This window comes from Amblyraja radiata, chromosome 8 (assembly GCF_010909765.2).
Source record: "Amblyraja radiata isolate CabotCenter1 chromosome 8, sAmbRad1.1.pri, whole genome shotgun sequence".
NCBI lineage: Eukaryota > Metazoa > Chordata > Chondrichthyes > Rajiformes > Rajidae > Amblyraja > Amblyraja radiata.
Window position 1 is genome coordinate 24,876,461 of NC_045963.1, and position 18,075 is coordinate 24,894,535.

At 46.9% G+C, this 18,075-nt stretch overlaps 1 protein-coding gene across 1 annotated transcript in view; it reads left to right on the plus strand.

The window, feature by feature from the left end:
• rsph3 (radial spoke head 3) overlaps positions 1 to 14,314 on the plus strand; it is a 28,694-nt gene extending 14,380 nt beyond the window's left edge. Inside the window, exons 5-8 of the mRNA XM_033025395.1 lie at positions 2,433 to 2,636; positions 5,826 to 5,988; positions 9,269 to 9,355; positions 14,138 to 14,314. Coding sequence (XP_032881286.1) covers positions 2,433 to 2,636; positions 5,826 to 5,988; positions 9,269 to 9,355; positions 14,138 to 14,208 — 525 coding nt within the window. The 3' untranslated portion in view covers positions 14,209 to 14,314. The remainder of the gene's footprint in view (positions 1 to 2,432; positions 2,637 to 5,825; positions 5,989 to 9,268; positions 9,356 to 14,137) is intronic.
• Positions 14,315 to 18,075: the final 3,761 nt, after the last annotated feature.

The window sequence follows — 18,075 nt, forward strand, 5'->3', positions numbered from 1 at the left end:
ACATACGCTGCACTCCCTCAATAGCAATAATGTCCTTCCACAAATTAGGAGACCAAAAGTGCACACAATACTCCAGATGCAGTCTCACCAGGGCCCTGTACAACTGCAATAGGACATTCTTGCTCCTAAACTCATATCCTCTTGCGATGAAGGCCAACATGCTATTGGCTTTCTTGCTTACTTTCGGTGATTGATGTACAAGGACACCCAGGTCTCGTTGCACCTCCCCTCCTCCTAATCTGACACCATTCAGATAATAATCTGCCTTGCGGTTCTTGCCACCGAAGTGGATAACCTCATATTTATCCATATTATACTGCATCTGCCATACTTCTGCCCACTCACCCAACCTATCCAAGTTATCCTGCAGCCTCATAGCATCCTCCTCGCAGCTCACACTGCCACCCAGCTTTGTGTCGTCCACAAACATAGAGATGTTACATTTAATTCCCTTGTCTAAATCGTTAATATATATTGTAAACAACTGGGGTCCCAGCACCGAGCCTTGCGGCACCCCACTAGTCACTGCCTACCATTCTGAAAAGGGCCCGTTAATTCCTACTCTTTGCTTCCTGTCTGCCAACCAGCTCTCAATCCATGTCACCCTACCTCCAATATCATGTGCTCTAATTTTGCACACTAATCTATTATGTGGGACCTTGTCAAAGGCTTTTTGAAAGGCCAGATACACCACATCCACTGGCTCTCCATTATCCAGTCTACTTGTTACATCCTCAAAAAATTCAAAAAGATTAGTCAAGTAAGATTTCCCCATCATAAATCCATGCTGACTGACCGATCCCATCACTGCTTTCCAAATGCGCTGCTACATTATCTTTCATAATCAACTCCAGCATCTTCCCCACTACCGATGTAAGGCTAACTGGTCTGTAATTCCCTGCTTTCTTAAAAAGTGGAGTTACATTGGCTACCCTCCAGTCCACAGGAACTGATCCAGAGTCGAGAGAACATTGGAAAATTATCTCCAATGCATCCACGATTGCACTAGTTCTGGGTCATCATCCTGGTATCCTGCCTGTCAGCACGTAATCACGTTAAAATGGCCAGTTAGTGATGACTGGTAGTGAAGAAAGGAATTAAAAATACCCTTCCTCCATTAAAGTCAGTTAACCAGTTCCACAGCATGCAATGATGTATCCCTCTTGGGATCACACCCTCTCTAGCCAACAATCAGTCGATCAGAGAACCTCCCTGCCTGAGGTCATGTGTTGCTGGCCCTGATTTGTTCAGGTCTTTTCTTGTTTCTCCCCCCCCCCCCCCCTCCCATCTCTCCAATCAATCCGGAGAAAAGGTCCAGACCCGAAACATAAAAATAAATTCTCCAGAGTTGCTGCCTGATCTGCTGAGTTACTTCAGCATTTTGTGTCGTGATATTGTCAGGTAATTTGGATAAAAAGCAGTGGACAAAAGCTACAGGATGCCCAGTGGAGATGTAGCAGAATGATCCCAGGAATGAATGGGTTAACAGATGATGAGCGTCTCAAAGTACTAGGCCTGTACTCGCTGCACATTAGAAGGATGAGGTGGGACCTCATTGAAGCTTGCCAAATAGTGAAGAGGATGCTTTTACTAGTGCGAGAGTCTAGGATCACAGGCCATAGCCTCAGAATAAAAGGATGTACCTTCAGAAAGGAGATGAGGAATTTCTTTAGTCAGAGAGTGGTGAATCTGTGGAATTCATTGCCACAGACGGCTGTGGAGGCCAAGTCAATGGATATTTTCAAAGCAGAGATTGACAGATTCTTGATCAGTAAGGGTGTTAGGGGTCAAGGCAGGAGAATGGGGTTGAGAGGGAAAGATAGATCAGCCATGATTGAATGGCAGAGGAGACTTGATAGGTCGAATGGCTTAATTCTGCTCATAGAAGTTATGAATTTCTTAGCTTTGAAACTGCCAGTGGGAACATAGCCTTGAAATGGAGTCAAGAAGCATGCCAGGTCATCTGACCGGATAGGCAACCAGTATTCAAATCTTGTCGAAGGTTATGCCATCATTGTGGGCTTGCTGGCTGCACGTACAATACTCATTCCGATTAAATAATCAGAGTTTTGCATTAATTACTGATGCTTTATTTTGGGTGGCACAATGGCGCAGTGGTCGAATTGCTGCTTTACAGCGCCAGAGACCCGGGTTCGATCCTGAATACGGGTTCTGTCTCTACGGAGTTTGTACGTTCTCCCTGTGACCGCCTGGGTTTTCTTCGGGTGCTCTGGTTTCCCTCCCACACTCCAAAGACGTGCAGGTTTGTAGGTTAATTGGCTTCTATTAATTGTAAATTGTCTCTCGTTTGAGTAGGATAGCACTAGGGTACGGGGTGATTGCTGGTCGGCGCAGACTTGGTAGCCAAAGGGCCTGTTTCTGCGCTGTATATCTAAAGGCTAAAGGTGATTGAACGCTCTTCTTTTTTTCAGCTCTTTGACTTTGACATTGAAGTGAAACCAATGCTGGAAGTGCTGGTGGGGAAAACCATTGAGCAAGCTCTGCTGGAGGTTTTGGAGGAGGAGGAGCTGGCGAATCTGCGTGCTCTCCAACGTGATTTTGAAGAGATTCGCAATGCAGAGCTTGCAGAAGTGCAGCGCATGGAAGAGAGGGAGAGACGTTACCGAGAAGAAAAGGTATTGCTCACTCCAGTCGAAACTCATAGAGAGAATGCATATCCTGTCACTGTTGATCAAGGCATGCCGATAATTTGGAAATTAATTATCTTTGTAGTTAACCGGTAAGGTTTTTAAGTTGGAATGTTGTTAACTCTACTAGTCTGAGTTGATGTGGACCAATGATTGATTGGCAAAAGGTGACTGAAAAATCAATTAAGAGGGAGAAAATGGAAAATCAGTATAAACTACAAGCAGAGAAGATTTACGAGAATGTTGCTAGGACTCGAGGGTCTGAGCTATAGGTAGAGGTTGAGCAGGCTAGGACTGTTCCTTGGAACGCAAGAGGATGTGGGGTGATCTTAAAGAGGTATACAAAATCATGAGAGGAATAGATTGGGTAGACGCACTGAGTCTCTTGACCCGAGTAGAGGAATCGAGAAGGGGTGTGTGAGCGGGAGGGGTTGAGAGGGTGTGTGGGCAGGGGGCAGTGAGCTCGGAGAAAAGACGGGGTTAGAGAGGGGGGGCATCATGGGGGAGGGGGGAGGAGGGGGGTGGAAGGGGCGGACCATTCGGGGAAGCACAGGATGGTCCTGTGCCATCCTCCGGACCAGCCGGAGGATTGGGCAGGAAGGGGCTGACCATCCGGGGAGCGACAGGAGAAGAGACTAATCCGCGCGGCGCTGGAAGGCAGGAGAAGAGATCAATCTGCGCACACACGGTTTTTAAGATTTTTAAACCTCGCTAACTTTTACGACATTCAACCAATCGGAACGCAACTTGGTGCAATCGCAGCACAGGAGAACGGTGAGTGAACTGGCGAAAAATCTTAGCGCTATCATGAACCATTTTTGAGCAAATAGGGTGACCGCCAAACCGGAAGATAACAAAAATTGTATGTGACAGCGCTACGATTTTTCGCCAACTTACTCACCGTTCTCCTGTGCTGCGAGTGTAACACGTTTCATTCCGATCGATGGTATATTGTAAAAATTATTACGTTTAAAAAAAAAAATTTAAACGCGCACGCGCAGATTGCTGTCAGTCGCCGCCACGCAGATTGGTCTCCTCTCGTGTCAGTCAGGAAGGGGCGTCGCCAGCACCATCATTGCACTGATTGGCCGCATCCGCTGTCAATCGGCTGGATGAAGTCGGGGCGTGGATGGGAGCCCAGGCGGCGGCCGAGCTGAAGAGTGGAGTCCAAGCCCGGGGTCTGGGTCAAGGTGTACCAGCTCCTCGGGGGCCACCCAGCCTCCGCCATCCTGTAGCACAGCCTCCGCTTCCTGCTCTGTGGGCAGCTCACCCCGCCCCCAGCACAGCGAGACTGGCTCCGTTGAGTCCCAGGTCCGCATGTGATTCGGCTGCCTATGGCCAGGCCGAGTACGAGTACCAGGCCGAGTTCCTGGCCCTGGCGCTGTTCTATGACCTGGGTAGGTGCTGGGGCAGGGAATGGGAGTGAGGGGAGATGAGCGAAATGGGGAGGAGGGAATTGGGGTGGTAGAGGGAGACAGTGGGGGGGCGGTGGGCAGCGCCAAGCCCCGCTGTCTATGCTCTGGTGAGGGACACTGCGGGTCCAGGGAAGGGCAACGCTACAGCAACTCCAGGGGCGGCCCTAACGCACCACACCATTACAGAGCGAGGGAGCGCCGCAGCACGGCCCACAGCATGGGGGAGGAGAGAAGATGGAGGGAGGGGGGGATGGAGAGGGGAGAGAGGGATGAGGGAGGAAGGGGGGAGAGAGGGAGGGAGTAAGGGGAGAGAGAGGGAGGGAGTGGGGTAGAGGGGTGGTGGAGTGCACGGGGGTAGGGAGGGGGTAGAAGTGGTCCAGGGTGATGGGCAAGGTGGGATAGACGGGGGTGTAGAAGCAGAAGGGAACAGGGAGGGGTGGATTTCATGGGAAGTGGGATAGGCGTGAGTGGTGGAATATTGTGTTGGGGAGCGGGTTGCAATGGGGAACCAGGCCTCCCGTGTGATGACCAAACGGGTCCCACTTAGTCTGGTGTGACAATAAATGTGAACTTGAACTTGAAACCTTTGAAGTTGAAGTAGGAGAAATAGTAATTTGGTATAAGGGACTGGTGGCAGATGACACTAACAATCATGTTCTGAACTAATCCCTTGGCGTCAAAGATAAACTATTTTCATGTGATGAGGCCAATGTGGGAACAACAAACTGCCCCAGTTGTGGCAGGAGATTTCTGATGGGGTTGTGATATGCGAGGCAGTGTGGTTCTTTTATCGTTTTCACTAGACTTCCAAATGTGCTCGGCAAGAAAAACGAGGTGCACAACGCTTCTCAGCTTTTCTTCTCCATTTTGATAACTCGCAGCCAGGGATTCATTTCAGTAGGTGAGGAGATTTAAATATTTTCAAGGAATTTTGCTCTTCCTTTTATCTGAGTATGTTTGTGAGGTAAATGTCCCGCTGGTGGTCTGTATATGATGAGGGTTCAACTTGATGCTGAAAATGTTAAAGCAATCCTACTGCACAAGACTGACTACTCTGCATTTAATAAGTGACTACTGTCTGTATATCACGCACTGATATGGCAATATCAGGGAATTGTGATGTAAATCTATGCCCCAGTATTGTGAGATCACCTTGCTCCCAGTGTTATGCCACTAAACTTCACAAAAATTTGTAAAAATTCAGATAACGCTGACAAATATCATTCCCTTCATTTCCCACATTCAGTGCAGGTCCAGAAAACCATTGATTTTCCGGCATCTGATGGTCCGGCACCTCCTGTAATCCACACAAGATTACAAAATCCCACCCCCGGAAGTCCCCCCTCACCAGAATTTTGCACCTAGACTGGGTGAGTGGGCCGATCTCGACCTCACCGGAACGACCGCGGCTGGAACTATGGCCTTGCTGGAGCCGGCAGATCCGTTCCCGTTGCCAACTTCTGTGGCCGAACATCCGATTTTGCGAGTCAAATTTTCCCCCTGCAGCCGAGGGCCCTGGAACTCCGGCACAGTCGGAGCAGACAGATCTGTTCCCATAGCCAACTTCCGAGGCCGACTTTGCGGCTGGTATCTTGCCCCCCCCCCCCCGTCAGCCTAGGCGGATCGTTCCAGTAGCATTCAACTCCTCTCGGAAGCTGTGATCTCTGTTGATAATCCGACTAAGCTCTGGAACCATGGGTGCCGTAAAATCGGTGGTGGACCTGCATTAGAGTTTTCACTTTCACATTGTTGTATTTTACAGAAACATCGTATGATACAACAACAAGAAGTGTTGAACAAAGAGAAAGAAACTGCAGATAAGATTGCGGCACGTGCATTTGCCCAGAATTACCTGGCTGATCTAATCCCCATAGTCTTCAGTACGCTTCGGGATAATGGTTACTTCTACGACCCAGTGGAGAGAGGTTTGTCCTTGATTTATTTTGCAATTATACAAAGCTTTGCAATAACACAGTTGAAATGGATTTAGGCTGTGCATTAGTTTTCCCTTTGGTCTATCCCCTTACTCCTCGGGCACCCATTCTCTCAGCATCTTGACTTGTCCCACTGCTCTAATGTTTAATTTATTATTGTCACATGTAACGAGGTACAGTGTTTGGGTGCTGTCCAGTCAAAGAAAAGACTATACATAATCACAATCAAGCCATCAGAATGATGTAAATTTTAATGCAAATCCACCTGCAAATGTTCAGTTCAGAAATCAGGAGAATAATCAATCTTTTATTCTCTCTAAATAAAATATTGAGAGAATGTTTTATATTTTTCTCTCTCAATATATAAAAATAAAAGGATATACACCTTGAGGGATTATCTGCATTCTTAAAACTGAAATATCCTTCATGTACCACTCTTCCTCCTGATCATTTATTCATTGGTGACAGAATCCTTGGCAAATCCTAAAGGACAGCTGGCGAAATTACCAAAATACTGTTAAAGAGGTCAAAAGATATTACCTGTCTAATATAATAGTGTCTAAGCGTCACGACCCACGTGTGTTATTCAAAACCATTGATTCTGTTTTAAATGCCCCACAGCCTGTCTGCTTGGAAGCATCGTCCGAATTGTGCAATGACTTCCTGCACTTCTTTATCAATAAGGTTGTTTCTATAAGGGCTCTCATCTCAGCTCCTGCCTCTGACCCCTCTGTTCCGGCCCCATGCCTGGTGGCATTCGATAAGTTTGTGCCTCTGACATTGTCGGGTCTAGAGGATGTGGTTAGGCATATTAAGCCGTCGGGTTCCCCTTGTGATGCTGTCCCTCCTCTTCTTTTTAAAGAGGTTTTCCCGAGTATAGGGCAGTCGGTTCTCGCCATCATAAACAGTAGCTTGTGTTCTGGGGTTGTCCCCATAAATTTTAAACATGCTGTAGTGCAACCACTACTTAAGAAACCAGGCCTGGATCAAACTGTTCTGGCCAATTTTAGGCCGATCTCCAAGTTGCCTTTTATCTCTAAGATCATGGAGAAAGTAGTTTATGCTCAGCTGAAACTCTTCCTGGATGAGCACAATATTCGGGAGGTTTTCCAGTCTGGATTCAAGGCTATGCATAGCACAGATTCGGCTCTGCTAAGGGTCTTCAACGACATCCTCCTGGCAAACGACTCTGGTAATTATGTGGTTCTTGTCTTGCTGGACCTATCTGCCGCCTTCGATACAGTGGACCATGGAATTTTAATTTCCCGATTACAGCATCAAGTGGGCATTTGTGGCAGTGCCCTGGGATGGTTCAGGTCCTATCTGGCAGACAGAACCATGCGTGTAAGCCTTGCTGGCTTTGAATCCTCCTCCACTCCCTTGGTATATGGGGTTCCACAGGGCTCAATTTTAGGGCCCCTGCTCTTCTCTTTATACCTACTTCCTCTGGGCTCAATTTTAAGAAGGCATGGCATCTCCTTTCACTTTTACGCAGATGATAGCCAGTTATATATGCCACTCAGGAAAGAAGACGACTATTCTCTAAAATCAATTCTGTCTTGTCTTGAGGACATTAAGTCCTGGATGGCCTTAAACTTTCTGGGACTTAATGAAGAGAAGACAGAGGTGATTTTGTTTGGCCCCAATGGCTGCCGTGAACCTCCCTTTGTTGACTTGGGTCCACTGGCATTATCTGTAAAGCCAACCGTTTTGAACCTGGGTTTTAGGATGGACGGTGATTTTAAACTAGATAAACAAATAGGCGCGGTGGTTAAGTCCAGCTTCTTTCACCTAAGGAAGCTGGCAAAGGTGAAGCCCATCCTCGAGCGGCAGCATTTTGAAACAGTAATCCATGCCTTTATTACATCTAGGCTGGATTACTGTAACGCACTCTACTCTGGAGTCGCACGAGCTTCATTGGCTCGTCTCCAGCTTGTTCAAAATGCTGCCGCTCGCCTTTTGACCGGAACTCGAAAGAGGGAGCACATTACGCCAATTTTGGCCTCCCTTCACTGGCTCCCAGTGCACTTTCGAGTTCATTTCAAAATTATTTTATTTGTTTTTAAATCGTTGAATGGGCTCGCCCCGCCTTACCTCTCTGAGCTGCTCCACCTATATGCTCCTGCCCGGTGCCTCAGGTCAGCTGTGAGGTACCAAGGTCTAAGCAGAAGCTCAGAGGGGATAGAGCCTTTTCTGTTGCTGCTCCGGCACTCTGGAACACCTTGCTGCTGCACATCAGACAGGCCCCCTCACTGTCCATCTTCAAATCCTCCCTAAAAACACATTTTTATTCTTTGGCTTTCGACACTGGCTGAGGCATTGCTCCTGTTCTTAGTGCTTTTAATGTCTTTTAATTTTTAGTGTGTTTTTTATAGTCCTTCGTTTTACGGTTTTTAATGGTTTGTAATAGCTTTTTGTCCATGAGTTCTCATGTACAGCACTTTGTGGCAACTGCAGTTGTTTAAAGTGCTTTATAAATAAAGTTATTATTATTATTATTATTTTATTTTAGACATTTTATAGATATAGTGTGGAAATAGGCCCTTCAGCCCACTCTGTCAGCAACGACCAGTAATCATCCCATGCACTAGTACTATCCCACATACTAGGGGCAATTTACAATTTTAGAGAAGCCAATTAACCTATAAACTCGCATTTCTTTGGGATGCGGGAGGAGACAAGAGCACCACGAGGAAATCCACGTAGTCACAGTAAAGAACGTACAAATTCCGTTCAGACGGCACCCGAGGTCAAGATCGAATGCGGGTCTCTAGCGCTGTAAGCCAGCCACTCTACTGCTGCGCCATTGTGCAGCCCCAATTTTTGCCAGTGATATTTTTAATTTGCATTCATTAGTGAATTATGATGTCCTTCACCAACGTGGGAGATAAGGATGGATGTGCAGCATTTAATGCCCTAAGGCTAAAAGTGGTACAAAAAGGTGTGCCACTTCCAATCTTTCACCTCTTGTATCTGATAAGACAGTGTAATGCTGACGCTTTGAGAGAAAGCCCATCTAAATTTTTACCTCGGTTGAAAGTACACAAATTTCAAATAATCACTTTAGTTGTGTCTTTTAAGATTTTTTTTTTAAGTTACTAAGTATTTTCTTAATCTCTGGGGTTTGTTTCTGTACCTGCTAACATGCTGTACATAACTGTTCATTTTTACTGAATACTATGTTTACAAACCTGTAAAGCTTCTGCGAGTAAGAATTTCATTGTTCTGTTTTGGAACACATGACAATAAAACACTCTTGGCTCTTTATTAGATGTGGAGAATGTGTTCCTGCCTTGGCTGATGGGAGAGGTAAAGAAATCGATAGAGAAGAAAATTTTGGGAAGGACCATGTTGGACAGTAAGTACCTGGTCTTTAACAATTCTGTTTGGTTACGGTACCATGTAAAATTTGGCATAGGATAAATGTGATAAAAAAGCGGCTCGAGATCAGTGAGTGACATAGATTTCTCTGCATGGGGCATCCAAAATTGGCAAAAAAGGGGAGCTGTTGCATGGGTTTGGGCTTCCCTTGAGTCGTGCTGGGACCAGTGCCCCAGCAAATTGAATAACTAGAGCCGTGGATGTATTTAAACTAAGTTGATGGATTTTTCTGTTAGGATATTTAGAACATTGAAGAGAAAGAACAAACAATAGTGCAAAATGATTAATAAAAACTCAGCGGGACCCGCGTCTTTGGGAAAGAGCGTCAAAGGGTATAGAGAGAGAGAGAGAGGCAGGAGAATGGGTAGGTAGGAACTGCAGATGCTTATTTACGCCGAAGATGAACACAAAATACTGGAGTAACTCAGCGGGTCAGGCAGCATCTCTAGAAGAAAAGAATAGGTCAGGACCACACTCTAGTTGGTGATAGAATGGTTCAGTTGCCTGATAACAGCTGGGAAGAAACTGTCCCTGAATCTGGAGATATGCATTTTAAGAAAGGAGGGAGATGACGTGGGAAACTTTTGACCTATTAACATTTCCTCGGTAGTAGAGAAATGTTAACATCCGTCATGGAGAAAATGGCAGTTTGATGTAATAATATAATTGAGCAGTATAAACGTAAGCTTTTTTTGAGATTGTAACCTCCAGAGAATGTAAGGATGTGCCATCATAGAGTTGTAGGGCATAGAGTTGTAGGGCATCACATCCATACATCACCCCTGCTGCCACTGTCCCTCTGTCCATTGGCCCTACCATTATGTCCTACCCTTGTTTGCCTTACCATTTCTCAGGATTAAATTCAATTTGCCATTGTTCCACCCAACCTTCCAGCTGATCTATATCATACTGTAGTCTTAGACAGCCTTCCTCGCTATCTACAAAATACCACTTTTCGTATCATTTGCAAACTTCCTTATCATACCTTCAACATTCACATCCGTCATTAATGTATATCACAAATATCAAAGGCCTCTATGCTGATCCCTGGAGTACACAATTGCTCATACATTCCAATCAGAAAAATAACCCACTCCCAACACGCTCCGCCTCCTATCTCTATGCCAAATTTGGGTCTACTTTGCCAGATTGATCTGGATCTCATTGGCTCCAGCCCGCCATGCACAACCTTATATTAAAAAATATGCTTTCCTGAGCCCATGCAGACAATATGAATCCTGCACTCACTGATATACCCGATTAGCGCTTCAAAACACACTATAAAATTTGTGAGACTGGATTTCCCATACTGTCTTTTCCGAATTAAGGGATTAATAAGTGGGATAATGGCCAAACGCGGGCACATGGGACTAGCTTAAATGGGCATCTTGCTCGGCATAGATGAGTTATAGAGTCTAGAGTCTTACAGAGTGGAAATAGGCCCTTTAGGGGACATGTCCCATCTACACTAGCCCCACCTGCCTGCGTTTAACCCTTATCCCTCTAAACATGTCCTGTCCATGTATCTGTCTAAATGTTTCTTCAATGTTGCGATAGTATCTGCCTCAACTACCTCCAGCTCCTCCAGCAGCTTGTTCCATATACCCAGCACCCTTTGTGTAAAAATGTTACCCCTCGGGTTCCCATTAAATCTTTCCCCCCTCACTTTAAACCTATGCCCTCTGGTTCTCGATTCCCCTACTCTGGGCAAGAGACTCTGTGTGTCTACCTGATGTACTCCTCTCATGATTTTGTATGGGTTGGGTTAAATGGGCCTGTTTCTATGCTGCACGACTGACTGAAATGGGATTTGGCCCCTTGTCTGTTTCCCTGCCTGACCCATTGAGTTCCTCCAGCCTCTCGTTTGTTTTACTCCAGATTCCAGCATCTGCAATCTCTTGGGCCTCTATATTGCAGATCAATTTCCACCTTTCCCACCGAAGATAAACGCTGCCCCCTTAGAATTTTTAATTCTAATTGGTTCCCTCCCTTTAATGTAATACACACTGGCCTGTAATTATCTGGTGGCACTTTGTGTCTTTTGCTCCCACTACTTGCCCCTGACAGGCTATCACCCTCAAAAACACTAAAATAAGACAGTGGGGGGGGGAGATAGCCACAGGAGACGTCTGCACTACCTGCCTCTCCTGGTGGTCATCCCTCTCTCTGATTAAACCTTTAGTGTGGCCATTTACTGTAACTTCTGTTCATAAACCCTCTCTGCCTCCTGTATGCTCCTCAGCCTGTCCAACCGATCCATGCGTTCTAAGAGGAACAGCAGCTGGACAAACTTCCTGTGGATGTGGCTGTCAGTCCTGAAAAACAGGACACACTTACCTGCTCGTGAACTTTAAAACTGTTCTGGCTCCTCCTCTGCTAAGGCTGTTGGTCCTGAGAAACAACACTAATTGAGAACTTAAATATCTCACCCCCAAGCTGATTTTTTGGAATTCTTCATGCCGCGGTCAAACTTTTCGCGTGTATCATTTATTATGTGTTTGGGTTCATAGATTAACCCTGTCTTGCTACACATTGCATGATCTAAAATAGCCTGCCCTCTACTTGATACCATAACATGTCAGGGGTTATGGGGAGAAGGCAGGAGAATGGGTTTGAGAAGAAAAGATAGATCAGCCACGATTGAATGGTGGAGTAAACTCGATGGGTCAAATGGTCTAATTCTGCTCCTAGAATTTATGAACATGTTATTGTAGGAACAATCAGATGGCTACTCTTAGAACATAGAACATAGGTAATGCAGCAAATGGAACAGGGCCTTTAGCCCAATGATATTGCACTCACTGTTCCAAGGCACGGAAATCGCTATCAAAACATGGGGGGGACCGGGGACACACAATTTCTTGGTACACATGGATCCCGACCCCATCCCGCCCCGGATGGCAGGCACCAAATCACGTGTTCACATAGATCCTGCCCCTTAGAGGACGCCACCCGGAGCACTCGCCCCTAGTTACGCGTGCTCACGAACATGGAGCACCCACGGACTATTACCTTGGCTCTGTCCTGAAGGCAGTGGCTCAAATACTCACACTCACTCGTCCCCGGCCTATTGACAACCCCGATACCGACAGTGAAGCCCAGACACAGAAGGTGCGCGGCCGCGCTCACCGTCTCCACCATTGTGGCCCCTAGCGCAGGCCTCCTTGCGTCCTTGCATCACCACGCTTGGGCGCCGCGACCTCTGGCTCGAGAGGTACCGGAGATGACAGAAGTCTGCGGGCCGGATGATTACAGGGAAAAAAATACGCCTGCGGGCCGGAGGTTTCGGGTTACGGGCCGCATTCGCCCGAAGGGCCGTAGGTTGCCGACCTTTAAACTTTCCTCCTCTCACCTTAAAGCCGTGCTATCTAGCATTTGACATTTCGATCCTGGGAGAAAGAATCTGACTCTCTGCCTTTCATAATTTTATATACTTCTATTAAGTCACCTCTCAGCCTCTGATACTCCAGAGAAAACAATCCAAGTTTGTCCAATCTCTGTAGTTAATAGTCTCCAATTCAGGCAACATTCTAGAGAATCCCCTCTCCAAAGCCTCCAGATCCTTCCTGTAATGAGGTGACGAGAACTGCACATAATGTCCCAAATGTAGCCTAATCAAAGTTTTACAAAGCTGCAACATGACGAACTGACTTTCATATTCAGTGCCCCGACTGATGAAAGCAAGCATGCTTTACCACTCTATCTACTCATGTTGCAACTTTCAGCAGCAAACAATGTCCCAGTTACACTAGTCCCACTTGCCTACGCTTGGTCCATATCCCTCCAAACCTGTACTTACTGTGTACCTGTCTAACAGTTTCTTAAACTATGGGATAATCCCAGCCTCAACTACCTCCTCTGGCAGCTTGTTCCATACACCCACCACCCTTTGTGTAAAAAAGTTAACTCTCAGATTCCTATTCAGTCTTTTCCCCTTCACCTTGAACTTATGTCCTCTAGTCCTTGATTTCTCTATTCTGGGCAAAAACTCTGTGCATCCACACAATCTATTCTTCTCATAATTTTATATACCTCTATAAGATCTCCCCTCATCTTCCTGCGCTCCATGGAATAGAGACCCAGCTTACTCAATTTCTCCCTGTAGCTCACACCCTCTAGTCCTGGCAACATCCTCGTAAATCATTTCTGAACCCTTTCAAGCTTGACAATATCTTTCCTATACCATGGTGCCCAGAACTGAACACAATATTCTGAATGCGATCTCACCAGTGTCTTATACAAATGCAACATGACCTCCCATCTTCTATACTCAATACTCTGACAGATGAAGGCCAAAGTGCCTTTTTGACACCTTATCTACAATACATGCGACTCGACTTTCAAGGAACCATGCATCTTCCTAGATCCCTTTGCTCTACAACACTACCCAGAGGCCTACCATATACTGTGTAGGTTTTGCTCTTGTTCGACCACCCAAAATGCAACGCCTCACACTTTTCTGTATTAAATTCCATCAACCATTCCTCCGCCCACCTGGCCAATTGATCCAGATCCTGCTGCAATTTTCCACAACCATCTTCACTATCTGCAAAACCATATCACCCTCTGTTTCCTTCCATGGAGCCAATTTGCTATCCATTCAGCTATCCTTGGATCCCATGCGATCTAGCCTTCCAGAGCAGCCTGCCACGTGGAGCGTAAGTAGCATTTAAGAGAATAGACCTGATGCAATGATGCCAAAGTCGAACCTTTCTTGAGAAAAGTGAATTATTAAAGTGTTTTCCCACTTGCTTTGCAGTACTTCTTCGCGATGTGGAAAATAACAGAAGCCAAATGTTCAGAGATAGTCAGCCACCTGCGAAGATATGAAGAGACAAGACACATATTTGGTAATGAAGGAATTGCAGAAATTTAAAATTCTCTGCTAACTAATTCTTTTTGATCAATAAACCATGAATTTGTGGTGAAAATAGCAGACCAATGTTTTGGCGTTTGTTTCATTCAGTTTTTTTCTCTACTAACTGAAAAGTGTTTGAGTTGAAGCAGCCTTCAGACAGCGGGATTCTTTCTCAGGGAATTAACTGGAGATTCAATGAGGAACGGCTTTTTTACAGTTAGTTTTCAGCAATTTCGTATGTCAAAATGTTTTCTGAATGACACCTGCAAAAGTTAATCTATCAAGTGGCCATAGGCTGGATGCTACAGGTGCCGAAATGTTTCTAAATATGGGGTGCACATAAATTTGTAATTAACTTTTTGCCATATTTGAAAAAGTGCCAATCTACTGTCACTTACACATGGGGAAATATGTATTGAGTAGATAGAGTCGGGCGACACAGTGGCACAACAGTAGAGTTGCTGCCTTGCAGCACCAAAAACCCGGGTTCGATCCTGACCACGCGTGCTGTGTATAAAGAGTTTGTACATTCTACCTGTGGCCGCATGGGTATTCTCCGGGTGCTCCGGTCTCCACCCACATTCCAAAGTGGTAAATTGGCTTTGGTAAGTTGTAAAATTGTCCTTGGTATGTAGGTTAGTGCACAGGGTGACACTGGTCGGCGTGGACTCGGTGGGCTGAAGTGCATGTTTCTGCGCTGTATCTCTAAAGCCTAAAAAATTATGATATTAATTATTCTACCGAGGTAATTGTGGCACCAATATTGCTAAATTGGACGTTGACAGTAAAGTGATCACGAGATTTTAAGCGTACACCGAGGGAACAGGAAGGATATCCTCCATCCTCAGCAGTGAAGGGATTTGTCGATTCCTTGCAGATATATTCTGCAATCTGTATCTTCCCCTTCGCTCTACCTATTCTACTTGAGTTTGACTTGATTGTATTTATGTATCGTATTATCTAATCTGATTGGACAACATGCAAAACAAAGCTTTTCACTGTGCCAACACCAGGCGTGAGACTACCTGACTTCATACTCGCCAACCTACCTGTAATAGATGCGTCTGTCCATGGCAGTACTAGTAGAAATGGCCACCTTGCAGTCAAAAGGTAGACAAGAGTCAAGAGAATATTTTACTGTCCCGAAACAGAACAAAGAAATTCTTGCTTGAAGCAGGACAACAGGTATGTAAACAAAGTACAAGTTCACCGCTAATTTTCCAGAGCCTTTCTGAATTATCCATTTTGCCAGACCATCAGAGGTCACGGACTCCAAAAGGAGTCGAATGGTACTGGAACAGTCTACTTAGGCCACCGGAGTGCCGAGATACTACCCTGCAAAGTTGGCCTCAGAAGTCTGTTATGGGAACAGATCTGCTGGCTCTGGACAGGCTGGAGTTCCAGAGCCTCAGCTGCAGGGGGACAATTGGATCGGTAGATTGGCCACAAAGTCAGCTGTGGGGATGGATCTGCCAGCTCCAGCCAGGCTGGAGTTCCAGAGTCCCAGCTGCAGGGGGAAAATTCAACCTGCCGATCTGCCACAGAGGTCGTAATGAAGTCGAGATTGGCCGCCTCACACGGCCTGGGGTGCACATTTTCGAGGGAACTTCTGGAGTGGGGAGGGTTTCAAGTCTGGATTAAAGGACTTTTGTCTGGATTAAAGGAGGTGCCAGACCTCCAGTTGCTGGAAAAATGGTGGTGGACCTGTCCTTTGTAGATACAATAATAAAGAACACAAAAATGTTCAATACATTTAAAAAAAAATCAATGTTTTTGTGCAAAAACAAAGCCCAAAATCGCGAGTACAATCAGGCAGTTCCGAAGTTTAGTTGGCGTTCGTAGTGTTGACTAGCCTCATGGTTGTTGGGCCTGTGGGTGCCTTTACTACTCAGGGCATTGCGATGTGTGGTACTGCCATCAAGCTAACAGGGATGGACTGCAACAAAGACAACATTTATTGTACATTCATAGAATCTCACCTTGAAGCTGAGCAACCATGAGGTCTTATAGTTCATTAGCAGCAGAAATGCCACTACCACCACCACAGCCTGTATCTTCAGGGCCTGCTATAAAATCATAGGGGAACAGATCATATGAATACAGAGTCTTTTTCACTGAGTAGGGAAAATCAAGAACCAGAGGACAAAGGTTTAAGATTAGAGGGAAAAGATTTAATAGGAACCTGAGGGGCAACTTTTTCCACACATCATATGGAACAAGCTGCCAGATGTAGTAGGACCGGAAGTGGCGGCGCTGGTGAACAGCTGCGGCTCGCCTGCAGTCCGTTTGTTTTTACTTTTTTGTGTTGTTTTTTTCGTCTTGTTTAGTTAAGTTTTTAGGTTTGTGTTATGTGTGTGGGGGGGGCGGGGGGTTGAAACAGATTAGATTAGATTAGACAGGGCTTTCTGTCTCTCCTTTCGGGGGAATGCGACTTTCTTGTTGTATCTCCCTTCTCTGCCTCCGTCTGCGCTGAGGCCTAATGGCGGAGCTGGCGACCTCAAGGCTCCGGAGGCAGAGCCTGTCAGGACTCGTCCTGGGCTCGCTCCCGTGAGGGCGGCCCGGCTCGGGGCTGGAACGGTGAGGGTAACGGCGCTCCCGTGAGGGCAGCCCGGCTCGAGGGTAACGGCGCTCCCGTGAGGGCGGCCCGGCTCGAGGGTAACGGCGCTCCCGTAAGGGCGGCCCAGCACGAGGGTAACGGCGCTACTGTGAGGGCGGCCTGACTCGAGGGTAACGGCGCTCCCGTGAGGGCGGCCTGGCTCGAGGGTAACGGCGCTCCCGTGAAGGCGGCCCAGCTCGAGGGTAACGGCGCTCCCGTGAGGGGCTGAGACGCTCCCGTGAGGGCGGCCTGGCTCGAGGGTAACAGCGCTCCCGTGAGGGCGGCCTGGCGCGGGGCTGAGACGCTCCCGTGAGGGCGGCCTGGCTCGAGGGTGGAACGGCGCTCACGTGAGGGTGACCCGGCTCGGGGCTGGAACGGTGCTCCGGTGGCTGAGACGGCATTCTGGCGGCGGCGGCCTGAGTCCGGGGTTCGGCCGCGGGCCAGTGGACGACATCGTCAACAGCTGCGTCCGCTGGACTGGAAGGCGGCAGCTTCGACCACCCCCGGGCCGCGGAGTTTGAACCGGCCCGTTCGCGGAGCTCGGTGAGCCATGGGACTGACTTACCATCGCCCGGTGGGGTATCGCCTCAGCGCAGAGGAGGGAAGAGACAGCAGCCCTAAGATTTTTTGGCTCCATCACAGTGAGGAGGTGTTTGTTGGACACACTGGTGGATGTTAATTTGTGTTTACTGTCTGTTCTGTTGTTTATTATTGTATGTATGGCTGCCGGTAACGACATTTTGTTCAGACCGTAAGGTCTGAATGACAAATAAAGGATCTAATTCTAATTAAGGCAGGTACAATAACAACATTTAAAAGTCATTTGGACAGGTACATGGATAGGAAAGGTTTAGAGGGATATGGTCTAGACGCGGGCAGGTGGGACTAGCGTAGATGGGAAATCTAGGTCACCATGCGCAAGTTGGGCCAAATGGCCAGTTTCTGTGTTGTATGATTCTATGAACTCTCACCCTACCTTTACAATAGAGCCAGGGGATCAGCCCAGGGTCAATGCGGAGGTGCTGGGTGGGATATGAGGTGCCAGGTTTGTAAAACAACCTCACAGGACCACCTACGTGTTAAACTTCAAAATCTGCACACAGTGGACAGTGCTAAACAATCTCACAACACTCTCTGATGCCTCACAACCTTGAAGGTGTGCAGTTGTTATCACAAGTGACAATGGATGATTAGGCAAGGGGAGCAACCCCAAGGGCATCCATGATAAGCGTTTGATGGCACT